The sequence below is a fragment of the Scaptodrosophila lebanonensis genome, unplaced genomic scaffold, assembly GCF_003285725.1.
Source record: "Scaptodrosophila lebanonensis strain 11010-0011.00,11010-0021.00 unplaced genomic scaffold, SlebRS2 tig00000098-arrow-pilon, whole genome shotgun sequence".
NCBI classification, from domain to species: Eukaryota; Metazoa; Arthropoda; class Insecta; order Diptera; family Drosophilidae; genus Scaptodrosophila; species Scaptodrosophila lebanonensis.
The window spans coordinates 2,889,253-2,901,464 of NW_022060568.1; the positions used below are offsets into that span (position 1 = coordinate 2,889,253).

Consider the following 12,212-nt stretch of genomic DNA (forward strand, 5'->3'; position numbering starts at 1 on the left):
GTTAAGACCAATTGTACCATAAAATATACAATATATATACAAATAGATACCCGTTCTAATAAGTTCTTGAGCGAAATAATTTGAGATGAATAGTTCAATATTAATGTTGGTTAATAAGTGCTTAAAAAATAGACGTACTTTTGACATATATTTATTGGAATTAATAGGGATAATTGCATTTGGCATCTAGTCTTATTTAATGGTAACATTTTTTTGTAGAATTTTCAAATATTCGTTGCTACGCTTTTGACTCCTAATGTACGGCCTAATTTCTACAAAAAGGTCATGCTTTGTTCTAGTTTTATGCTTTTAATAAAAAGAAGAACGTTTAAATTAACATCGATTTGTAGGATTTGAAAACTTGATGTGCCAATTGTTTGGAATATTTTAAATAATTGTTCATTATTGATTATGTAAACTATTATAGCATTCGTAGCACGAACCACACTTTAAAAGTATTATTATTTTGTGTTACACAAAACTAAATTTATTTTATTTTACGAATGGCAGTCAATATTTTAGCCACTTTTCTGGATCTATTGTTTTGCAATGTTCAGGCTTAATTTTTTGGCAAAACTCGAGCGATCGATAAGTATCTAGTTTCAACCGCCTCTTTTAAAGTTCGGTGATCGCCTTTTTATTGAAGTACTCTATGAAGAAAATATTTGAATTTACGCCACCCAGCCATGTGGAAGTGGTCTTCCTTTGAAGAATCTTAAAACAAATGTGGAAATGAAACTGAAGGGTTCCTTTTTCCATCAACGAATTTTTTGCATTTGCTAAATTAGTAAAGGTTTGATGGCTGACACGAAGCTAAAAATGTACATTACGAAAATCTTAAATGGAAACTAACAAAATAGCATTAATATTAAATAAAGGCTCCAATACGCTGGTGATCATACGATCAGCTATTTTATTTGTGAGCGCGAAATCAAAATACCTTTGTGCCTCACAATAAAATTTCAACTATCCGAAAACCTCCAAGACAAATGCTATTTCAAACTTTGAAGATTCGGCTTCATTGTTGACAACAAATATTTCACTTACTAGTGCTAGCTATTTGATAAAAAAAAAACAACTTTATAAAATATACAGAGTTATTTTTACTAATAAATCGAATTGATGAGTGACGGGCTTTGATGTACAAATACGCTTTTCAGACCTTTCATATGGAGAATATTTTATTTATAATAGAGTTTCTTTAATCTTAATTCATTTAATTGAGTAAAATGATGTATTTTTTTCTAGTGGATGAGATTGCAAGAATTCTATCGCGTCCATTATTTGAAAATTTGTCTGTTGAAGTTGGACCCCAAATTTCCAAATGTAAAAATATGTTATGAATATAATGTTGCTTCAATAAAGACAAATAGATCTATGCTGAGATATAATTTTCGGATGGAACAAACTTCTTTGGAATTTACATTTCAAAGCCTAAGCATATAGTACTTTAAGAGTAGAGTTCTGCTCACTTGGATCTTCTGGATCTATTATATCCGTTCGGCAGGGAATATAATATAATTCTTTATACAGCTGCTTTGCTTACAAGAATGCAACGATCTAAGGATTTTCATTGCCTAGGTCTTCAGGGCCAGTCCAAAACTGTAAAGTGCTTAGCTATAAGCAAAGATAAGGCCCATCAAATGAGTTTCGGATTTTGCATTTTTTCTCAAATTTGGTCGGTTTCGAACGGTCCATCATTTTTCCGGTAGTTTGGTAAGCCTAGGTCCAACAATTAACTTGTTAGTTAAGTGAGAGCCTTGCACTGTTCAATAGCTTATAGTTCTTTTTGTTGTGTTGATTAAACTGTATCACAATAGTGATCGATTTATAAAAAAGGTACTTAAAGAGAGCTTCTGGAAATAAAGTAAATTTTTTAACAAGAGAAAGAGAGAGAGAGAGAGAGAGAGAGAGCGAGAGAGAGAAATATAATATATTCTCGATCCTTCTTTTCACCTTGACTTGGAACCGTCAACAGTGTCCTTTGAGAAGTCCCGTTATGATCCGCTGATGGATTTCTCATTGTAATATCCGCAGATATCGCAATACGAATAGCTCTGATATGTCAGTTCTAAATATGTACGCTTGATTTATTAGCTTTTAAAATAATATCCGAAATTCGAGCTCTACATGTAATTGTACTTTAACTGACTGAGCAACAATTTAACATACTTATAAACTTATAGATGTCGGAGATATGGTTTAATTGTGCTATGAAATACACGGGAAATAAAGCAAGTTTCAAAGGTTGTCACTTAAAAGCTGTGTTACTATAGAAAGAACCTCCAACTAACTGGCTCTTTCCCATAGCGAACACTCAATTGTGGTCTCAACTTTAGGAATAAGTATATAAGAAGAAAGATATATAGAGTATTTGGTGGTTTGCTATTTATCTATAGTTTAAGCCCAATAACAGACTGGATATTGCCACTTAAAGAGGAGGAAATTGAGTTAATAGTATGTATGCAAGATGATCTTTTTTGATCCTAAAAATTAAGCACTTCCCAACCAATGCGTCAGTTCTGCAGAATGGTTTGGAAAACATCTTGAGATGACAGATGAACTTTTCATGCTTAGTTGTTACCGGAAATTCGACCGACTAAGACCTCTTTAAATACCAATTTAATACACAATCTTCTTGTCCAGTTAACGGCTGTCCTAATCGGTCATAAAGCCGTCAATTGCTTTTTATTATAAACCTTTTAATAATTAATAATAATTTAAAAATGAATAAATATAAAAGAAAGGCTGATGTGTGTTGGTTCCACTTGGATTCGATTAAAAAGAGATTCCACCTATGTAGACCATCTTTTGTGGTAAAAGAATTCTCATTGTGTTTATCTTTACAGGTGCCATTAGTTCGGAGCTAAAGACGTGCGGGGAAACAAAGGATGAAATTGGAGAGCTGTGAGTAGGAAAGCTTGCAAGTTCGGACCAAAGGCAAATGCAAATGGCTAACACTGACTTGGCCTCATCGCGGCCATCGTCACCGGGACAGGAGCGAGCGCCGAAGCCGCAACTGATGGCTGGCATTTATCCCGGCGGTGGTTCGGCCAATTGTGGCGGTGGCAACACTGGTGGCGCCCCCAATCCGAGCTCTCGGCCATCGCACTCGCAGGCCACAATGGCTCTGGAGCAGTATCGCCTGCAACTCTACAACTATGCGCTGAATATAGAGCGTCTGCGGTGTCCACAATATGCGAGTGCCGCCGGTTCGATGGCGCCTTGGGTGCATCCCTATGGGGCCCATGGTGCGGGGGGAAATCGGATGGCGACGCTCTCGACCATCTCGCTCTTTCCCCAATCGCAGCGCATCTTCCAGCCCGAGGAGCCGAAGCCACAGCATAGCTATATCGGCCTGATAGCCATGGCGATTCTAAGCTCGACGGATCTGAAGCTTGTGCTGTCGGACATTTATCAGTATATATTGGATAACTATCCGTACTTTCGCACCCGTGGTCCGGGCTGGCGAAACTCGATTAGGCACAATCTCTCCCTTAACGATTGCTTCATTAAGTCGGGCCGAAGTGCCAATGGAAAGGGCCACTACTGGGCAATTCATCCGGCGAATATGGACGACTTCCGCAAGGGTGATTTCCGGCGGCGGAAAGCGCAGCGGAAAGTGCGCAAGCATATGGGCCTGTCCGTGGATGATGCCAGCACTGATTCCCCCAGTCCTCCGCCTTTGGATCTGACGACGCCGCCACCCACTGCGCAGGCTTCCATGCAGCTGGCCGCTCTCAATTATCCGTACCATCATCACTACATCGGCCAGTTCTTTGGACGCAGTGTGGCAGTTGCGTCCAGTCTACAGCCCCAATATGCGGCCGTGCAACGCGACCAGGTCCACCATCAGCCATCGGAGCAACAGCTGCCCCAACGCCTCGAGCCGGCCATCCAACAATCGCAGCACCAGCACATAGCTTATATTAACTCGACGACAACGACCACCATTGCGAATCTCTACTCACAGACCCGTAAGCGACAGTTCGACGTGGCCTCCCTTCTCGCTCCCGATGTGCAGATTGTCGACATTGTGGAGGACAAGGCCGCCGAGTTGACACTCTCCGATGCACCCGCAGCCACACGCACCACCACCCAGACCCAGCATACGGTCATCACCAAGGTGCAGGTGCAAAAGCAGCAGACCATTCATCGTGAGGTGGTCGTGGATCTTGAGGAGTCTCCGGGAGCTGATGCCGATGTAGACGGTGACGTGGACATCGATGTGGTTGATGATGTCGACGAAGACGTGGATGCCGAAGAGCAGGAGCCGGAAGAGCAGCCCCTTCAGCGACAACATCCGCGTCGGGAGCACCATCTGAGTACACAACAGGTTATCCAGCAGGTTTTTACTGCGGCAGACGACAATATTTCGTACCTAAGCGATGCCAGACGCTCTTCATTCGATGCGGACAACGAGGAGCAGGAGCCCCATCACCACCACCATCATCATTTCTCTGTCTCGCCCCTGCTGGACGGGTCAGCAGTCGGCGGTCAGCCCTCGGCCACCTATGCGCGCTCATTGGGCGGCAGCAGTAGCAGCCAACATGATTCTAATTCGCTGGAGGAGTGTCCCATCGGAGCGCATGTAGGCGCCCAATTGACTAACTCCTCGACACCACCACCCCTTGCCATGGCCATGCCCATGGCCATACCCAAGACTCATGTCGAGCTCAATCACATGGATCCGCACATATTGAGTCGTTACTATGGCACCTACATGGCTGCCGCAGCCGCTCGTCGTGCCAACTTGGAGGCGACGCGCGCCAAGTCCATTACACCGCCCCCGCCCATTGAGCTGGTATCGCATCAGTCGTCCTCCCATTAGTAACGCCCCACACCCCCACACCCTCACACCCCCATACTTCCACACAAACACACGCAAACGAAAAAAGAAGAAACCACTCTGATCCCACCCGGTAATATCACCAACCCATCCAGTCAAAGAGGATAACGTTGGATTATGTACGTTTTAATAAATATTAAAATAAAGTCTTTAAATATTGTTATGGTAGACCCCGAACGAACCAGACGGAACTTTTATTGAGTGTGGATCTAGTTCCAGGGAAGATCTAGAGAGCCTATAGAAACTTTTGACTATTTCGTTATCGTGCAAATGATAAAATTACGAGGCACATTCCCCACTTTGGTTCATTCGACTATTTCGACCATTTGCAAAAATACGAGAAAAAGAAATTACCAAAATAATCAGCTGATTGATTTCTGAAAAGAATCGAGGCCGAGAATAACCCTATTATATAATATTGAGCTGCTACTGCCAAGTGTAGTGCTTAGCTAAAGTGTTAAATCATTAGTTTGAAACGGGGGGCCCCTCCCCTCCTTAACATCCTCCCCTGCGTACGACTTAGTATGTATGTATGTATGCCATTCCCTAAAAATGTAATGTACTTAGATGCTAGATGTTATTTTTTAATTAATTAATTAATTTTTTTTTGATAAGGTAAGCTCCTTGATAAGTACGTTGGAACAGGAAAGAAGAGTTCAAAAATAAAATTAACCCCCAAAAGCCCTCTCTTTGTTTTTAATATCTCGATAGATGATGGATCATTGTCATCGATATTAGTTATGAATGAAATCCTATATCAACGAATACTGAATGATTCTCAACTGCTGGGATTCAAAATATGGTTATTTTTGTATTTAGGACGAATATTTGTGTACATATTTAATTTAGTCTCAATAATTGGTATATCCACGTTTACCGGCATTAAGCAATATTTCACGAATAAAATTTATAGTTTCGATGCGACTGAAGACACTGAAGAATTCATAGAATAATGCCAGCACTTGCAGGGGTGTTAATAAAAGCAACTATGAGTGCCATGAGTGGGACAGCTTAAGGTCTTATTGAGGATAGGTTTGAAAGTATTGTCTTTTTTTTCTCAGCAGATGTTCCCGTAAGTATGTATCATTGAAAAGTGTACAAATCGCAAAGCTATGTGATGTGAAAAGGCTGGGTCTGCTGTAGCAAAGAAAATCGATTAGTTACCTATCGTTGAAGCCGAATAGTGTTGGTAAGCGAAGCTGTGTCTCGCATTTCCGCTTAAGGATTCCGCTGGCCAAACAAACTAGTTCCTGAGCTACACTCAGCCCTGGCAAAGGTCCAATGCCATTGCAAAAGTAATGCGAGGTCCATGTTTTACAGGCACGCATCATAAATCGGCGGTTTTTTGTGTACAAAGATGACTTGATGTTCTGCAGATTTTAGATATTGTCGACGAAGCGTACGCCACCAATTCGCTAAGACGCCGATACCGGACTTCAACTGCTGTAAAGAATGCTCCTTAGCTCTGGCGCCAAACGGCCGTAAAATGTATTTATTTATTTATTTTATTTTCTAATCCTAGCGTTACAAGTACAAGATTACTTTTAAGTTATTGCGCAAGTCATTACATATTTATTTCTAATTTAATTCAGCTTAATTTAATTTAGTTACAAAATTATTTTTTTTTATGGAAATTTAAAAAAAACCTTACATTTATTTACAGTTTATTCAGGAGCATTTGTTTTCCGATAACATACGTACGATAACAACGTACGATTAGAAGCACAGTAGTTTTTCTATAGTATTTCACAATACTAGACGCATTCCACTCGCATCGAAGTGTAATGTTATTTCAGAAACACACAGGCTTTGTGTACTCCTTATGGAGCTGTTATGCGCATTACCCGAACTTGTTTCCCATCTGTTGAACTAGATCTTCTGCGCTGGTTCAACTTTTTGATTTGGATTTGTAAAGTAACTCCTGATGTTTCCTTTGAGCTCAGGGCAGGTGAAAGAGTATATAATATTTGGAACAAGCATTGCAAAGGGCTATCGGAAGATAAGGAAACGTGCTTTTGTAACATTTTTCAAGCCATTTTAGACTTACCTTGACATACCAAAGTCAAATATAAGGCTAAAAATTATAAACAAATATTCAACAAATAGTTTGTAAAGAATAAATATGATTGTCATTTCTTTTTGAAAGTTAAAACGAAATCAACCAATTTTCTTCTTTTTGTAATATTGCTGAAACTGCCGAATATCTTGCCTAATTGCCAATGATTCTGTACTCTAAGAAGAAAATGTGAACCTTTCGACTTTTAATGATTAAAGATTTTCTTTTTTAAAGACAGCTTTCTGCTTTTAAAGGTGCTGCAGAATTTTAATTTTAATTATTTAAATACTTTTATTAAACACTCGAGTTTGGGTTGAAGTCTAATGAAATCGTGTTTGTTTTATCGCTTCCACTCGGTCTTCGACTATTTGGGGTGTTCTGTGCCTGTCTTCTGACTGCTCTTGCGTCCGACCCTATTTGGGGAAAGCTTATCGTTCGAGTTGCAGGAACACCACTTGTTAAAGCTCTGCTAAAAGTGTAAGCAGTGCTAGAAAAGGCCAAAATAATGGGGAAGTGCATTAAAAGAACTATGAAATCCAGCTAGCTTGGAACTCATAGCTTTTATGCATAATTTTAAAATGTAAAGTACTTAGAAAGAAGTGCCAAGAAAATGTACAGAAGCATAACAAATCCATTCCATTGTGCGCGTTAAATTTTTGAATCTGATGAGAGAAATTGCGTAATAAAAGATAAGCTAGAACAGCTGTATGCAATAAGGACGATTGCATTGGAACAGCTCAAAAAGCTCGTAGCAGACTAGCTGAGTAATACCTTATTTATTAGCTAGCAATAGACTTTAAAAACTTCGCTAAACCTACACGCAGAAGGAGAGAAAAGTCAAGAAGCTCGCCTTTTTGTATTAAAACCAACATATTTTAAAAATGGCGGATGGCGCTTTTCTTATTAAATTATCCATGTTATACACCTCCTGCATAAATCGACTCTGTGTTAAAAGTTGCACTAAAGCTGTTCATAACAAGGATGGTTTCGTAAAAAGCTCAGCTTTCGTAGTCAACTTTAAAACCGTTGGTAGTTTTCCAATAAATATTGTGGTTTGAAGCCGAACTATCTGAGCTATTCACCATGCAGCACTTCACCTCGTGGTAGCTAAAAGTTACCACAATCAATGTATTTTCATTGCATCGATTGTTTTAAATGCACCGCCATTAGATTGTTTTTAGCATTTGCCATCTATCGGTCAACTGCGATATCGATAAGTTCGCGTATAGTTATTCGATAACAGTTTGGGTTGGCCAGATCGAAAATAGCTGGCATCTTTTCTCGAACAGGTGGCAACAGCATTACATTGCCAACCAGCTGGCCCACCAAAGGTCTCTTGCACATTGTAGTCGAAGCGGTATAGTTGTACACAAAATTGTTAAAATAATTAACAATGGCCGGCATGACGAGTGTGGAAAAAGGTGAACTGATGGAGCAGGTGAAGCAACAGATTCAGGTTGCCAACGCCCAGGAGCTCCTCACAGTGAGTATCGTCATCGTTCTCCATTCGCTTCTCGTTATCTAACTGCCGCAAACGTGGTCCCATTGACCTTGCAGAAAATGACTGAAAAGTGCTTTAAAAAGTGCGTTGGGAAGCCTGGAACCTCTCTGGACTCCTCGGAGCAGGTGAGTACAACCGTAATACATCTGCTGCCGTTGATAAACATTGAACGCGCTTTTCCCTTCCACAGAAATGCATATCCATGTGCATGGACCGATTCATGGACTCGTGGAATCTCATTTCTCGAGCATATGGCCAAAGATTGCAGCGCGAGTCCAAAATGTGAGCTGACGTTGGCAGCTTGAACAGCAGCATCCGCGTCTCTTACTCTAATTCTAGTTATTAAAACACAATAACACTATTTGTACAATTTTGACATTAATCGGCCATCGGCATCGATGCTGATCTGTAGAGTTCGTTCCCTTGCGTTCAGCTTCGACTTGGACCGAGAATAAATGTAACGTACCTCACCTCCTAATTTTAATTTGAATTCAACTGAACTGTAAAGTGCAATATTCATTAAATCAGCTCTTATTTACACAAAATCATCTCCAATTGGTGCAACCAAAGTGGAGATTGCATAAAAAATTACTTAGATGATTATTTGTATAGACAATTAGTTCTAAACCAATCTGAGAAATGACATTTTTGGTAAAAGATCAATCTTATCTTCTTCATAATTAAAATTCATCAGGTTTATTGTTAATATAGATTATTGCTTACCAATTATTGCTTACCAATTATTGCTTTCCAAAAGCTGATCACGTCTGATCGAGTGGACAGTATAAAATAGGTAGTTTGAGAGACAAGGAAAAGATTTCCGCCCATCAGAATTTGTTTTATTTATTGGCTGCTTCTATCTAATTATGACTCTATTATAGAAATCAATTTGCAGAGTGGAACATATTCGTCTCAATCGAACGGCAACAGGTGATAGAAAACCTGATTATTTTATTTTCTTTATATGAATTATTTGTCATATCACATATTTTATATGAAATAATGTATAGGAATTTTCAACAAATATTTCTCTGTTGGCTTGTTCCTGGCGAGAATCGAATAATGATCCTAGGGCGAGCAACTATACAGTTGATTATAAGCTTAGGGTAAATATTTAGATACTGCATATTGATAGTCTGGAACTTAAACAAGAATGGAATGCTCGAGTTCGGTAAGCTGAACTCTTAAATTCCCTGTACCCACTCATTCATTTAAAATAAAATAATAAAGATTCAAAATTCATTTAAAATAAAATAATAAATATTCAATACATACTTACAAAAGTTGGGACATATATACTGTAAAGTTTCCATAGAATGCCTTTACACCGAGATTGTGTTTATGCCTACGAGCAAGGGCGTACGCAGCTTTTGCCAAAGGGGGGCCAAATTATTACAATGTTGATTAAATAATGCACGATGCATTTAAAAAATGATTAATAAAAAATACTTTAACAAATCCAACTCAGTTCCACTTTAAGGCGATATAGTGCGCCACAATAATGAATGTGTGGTCGACTTCATATGGGGGCCGTTCCCCCGCCCACCCTGCGTACACCCATGCCTATGTGCCTGGATGTGTGCAGTGCAGAGTCAAAGCAACAGCAGCTGGCAGATCTTTGACAGAGATTAAATTTTTGTCTATAACTTCTCAACAATTGACGTATCATGATGAAACATGATGGAGGATAAACACTAACTAGATGTAATTGTCGAATTTTAGTAAAAAAAAAAAAAAAAAAAAAAAACCAAGATTATGGGATTTATGGAAAATCAATAGTAGCGGGGGGTGGGGATAAAACAAATATAAGCTCGTTCTTTTCGGGCTTAGGAGACTTCAGATATCAAGTTTGGTTATTCTATCTCTTCTACTTGTACTTTCCAATATGCTTGCGTTTATACAGACACACAGACAGACGGACGGAGATGGCAATATCGACTCGGCTTGTCATACTGATCAAGAAAATATACTTTGGAGGGTGTGCTAAGCCGCCTTCTGTGTGTTACACACATTCCAACGAAACTAGTATACCCTTCTTCCCTTTGGGTACAGGGTATACAAATAAATTTAAAAGCCCAAAAGAGAGGCGATTGCTTAATGTTGTTATTGGCTGCGTATAAAGAATATGTGCAACACCATTAGTTTCTATAAGCTTCATTGGAATTTTAGTTACTCATTTGACAAAATGAATAGTTATACTTGTATATCTTCATTAAGAGTTCTGTACAACTACAATGTACTACAATAGTATGAACAAAAAGTTTAGTAAAGAAAGATAGAAAAAAAGAAGAAAATTTCTCGCATTGGCCACAGCTTAGGACCAAAAAGAGTAAACAGTCGTTGGCTTTTCCGTAAAGAAGAGAAAAATAGTTGTTCCCGGAGCAATTATGCGTCAGTTTAATCTTCTTTTGGGGAGACAACCTGATTTGTATTTCGAATTCCCACAGTGCATCAAAGAAACAAAGTCCATCTAGCTATTGTCCTAGCTCGTCGCGACCCGCTAAAACATCCGTGTGCTCAGCGATGAGCTAGACATGCGCCTGCCAAGGTGGTAACTGGCACAGCATCTGCTCTGGTTAAAACTCCTAAAGCCAGTTAAGGTGATGGATGGGATCGTATTGCAATACTGTCGCAGCATTTTAAGGGGCGTGGCGTTGAGCTTTCGCTAATACCGCAATTGGCTGTCGATAGCGACAGCTAGCACCCCATTGGACGTTCGTTTGTTTGCGAGCGAACGGCCTGCGCTCTGCCGCCCGGCGCACTCTCTTCGTGCTGCCCAAAGAGCAAAGAGCAGCAAAGAGACGACGATGATGATGCTGCGCTGCTAGTCCGTTGCCGACAACGAGACCGAAAACACACGCTGCCGGCGGCCACAGTCGCAGTCGCAGTCGCATTTGCCCGAATGTATCAGAAAAATGTTGTCGTTGTTTTAGTAGTGTTTGCCGTTGTTGTTGTTGTTGTTATTGTCGTTGTCGAAGAGCATCTCACAGCGTGCGTAAGGTTGCCTCTTGCACTCGCAGCAGCCGAAGCAGCAACAACAACAGCCCACATTGCAAGTGCCTCAGCCTTAGTCTCAGTCTCAGCAGCCGCGACGGAGTCGTCGTCAGTGACAATTGGACATTGCCACGCAGTGGTGGTGGTGGTGGTGGTACTTGAAAACACGCGTCGCCGTCGTCTCAATTCTTTTCTGTTTTCTGCCAATTTCTGGCTGGCCGTGCCGCGTGTGTTCCGACAATTTTGAATCGATCTCAAACACAAAAACTCAAAAACACAAAAGTTCAAAAAGAACTAAACTACTACGGTTCTTGTAGACAAAGACAATATCAGCAATTGGCAATCGTCGGCTCTTTAGCCGGTTGTAACGGGGCTTAGTTGCGATAGTGTGCGACGAGAAAAGCTGAATGGGCTGATTAATCTGGGCTTGCCGGCCGTGCCAATTCCTTAATTAGTAGTGCTACACACACACACAAACTCTCTCTTTCTCTCACTGTCTCTGTCTTTGGGTGTGTGATTGTGATTGTGTTTGTGCTTGTATCCCGAATACCCATGATATTCCCCGACTATTTCGACTTAAAGTCGAACACTTTAAAACTCAGTTACGGTGCTGATTATGAATGATTACGAACATATACGCCTCTGTCTATAGCTCCGCTATAGCTCTCGAACTAAATTTGAACCTGAAGGTCAAACACTTATCACATACAAAAACTAAATCGAATATTTGAATATTTGTAGCGTCTACGGACGGCAAGTCTGGAATTTATTGCTGATCGCTGGCCCAGGCAACATTTTTTTTTTGTTTTTTT

The 12,212-nt window shown here is 40.2% G+C and overlaps 3 protein-coding genes across 3 annotated transcripts in view; all 3 read left to right on the plus strand.

Moving 5' to 3' along the window:
* The first annotated feature begins 2,950 nt into the window (after positions 1-2,950).
* Positions 2,951-4,831, plus strand: LOC115627977. The gene is made up of 2 exons (XM_030523873.1): positions 2,951-4,462; positions 4,502-4,831. Exons 1-2 carry the CDS (start codon positions 2,951-2,953, stop codon positions 4,829-4,831), a joined length of 1,842 nt encoding a protein of 613 aa, XP_030379733.1.
* A 3,406-nt stretch (positions 4,832-8,237) lies between these two features.
* On the plus strand, positions 8,238-8,951 carry LOC115627884 (mitochondrial import inner membrane translocase subunit Tim13). Its single transcript, XM_030523770.1, has 3 exons — positions 8,238-8,388; positions 8,463-8,531; positions 8,597-8,951. Exons 1-3 carry the CDS (start codon positions 8,299-8,301, stop codon positions 8,690-8,692), a joined length of 255 nt encoding a protein of 84 aa, XP_030379630.1. The 5' UTR covers positions 8,238-8,298; the 3' UTR covers positions 8,693-8,951.
* Positions 8,952-11,290: 2,339 nt separating this feature from the next.
* The window catches only part of LOC115627978 (transcription factor SOX-6), a 71,116-nt gene continuing 70,194 nt past the window's right edge, over positions 11,291-12,212 (plus strand). The window contains exon 1 of the mRNA XM_030523874.1: positions 11,291-11,323. The gene's annotated coding sequence lies outside the window, so the exon portion shown is untranslated. The remainder of the gene's footprint in view (positions 11,324-12,212) is intronic.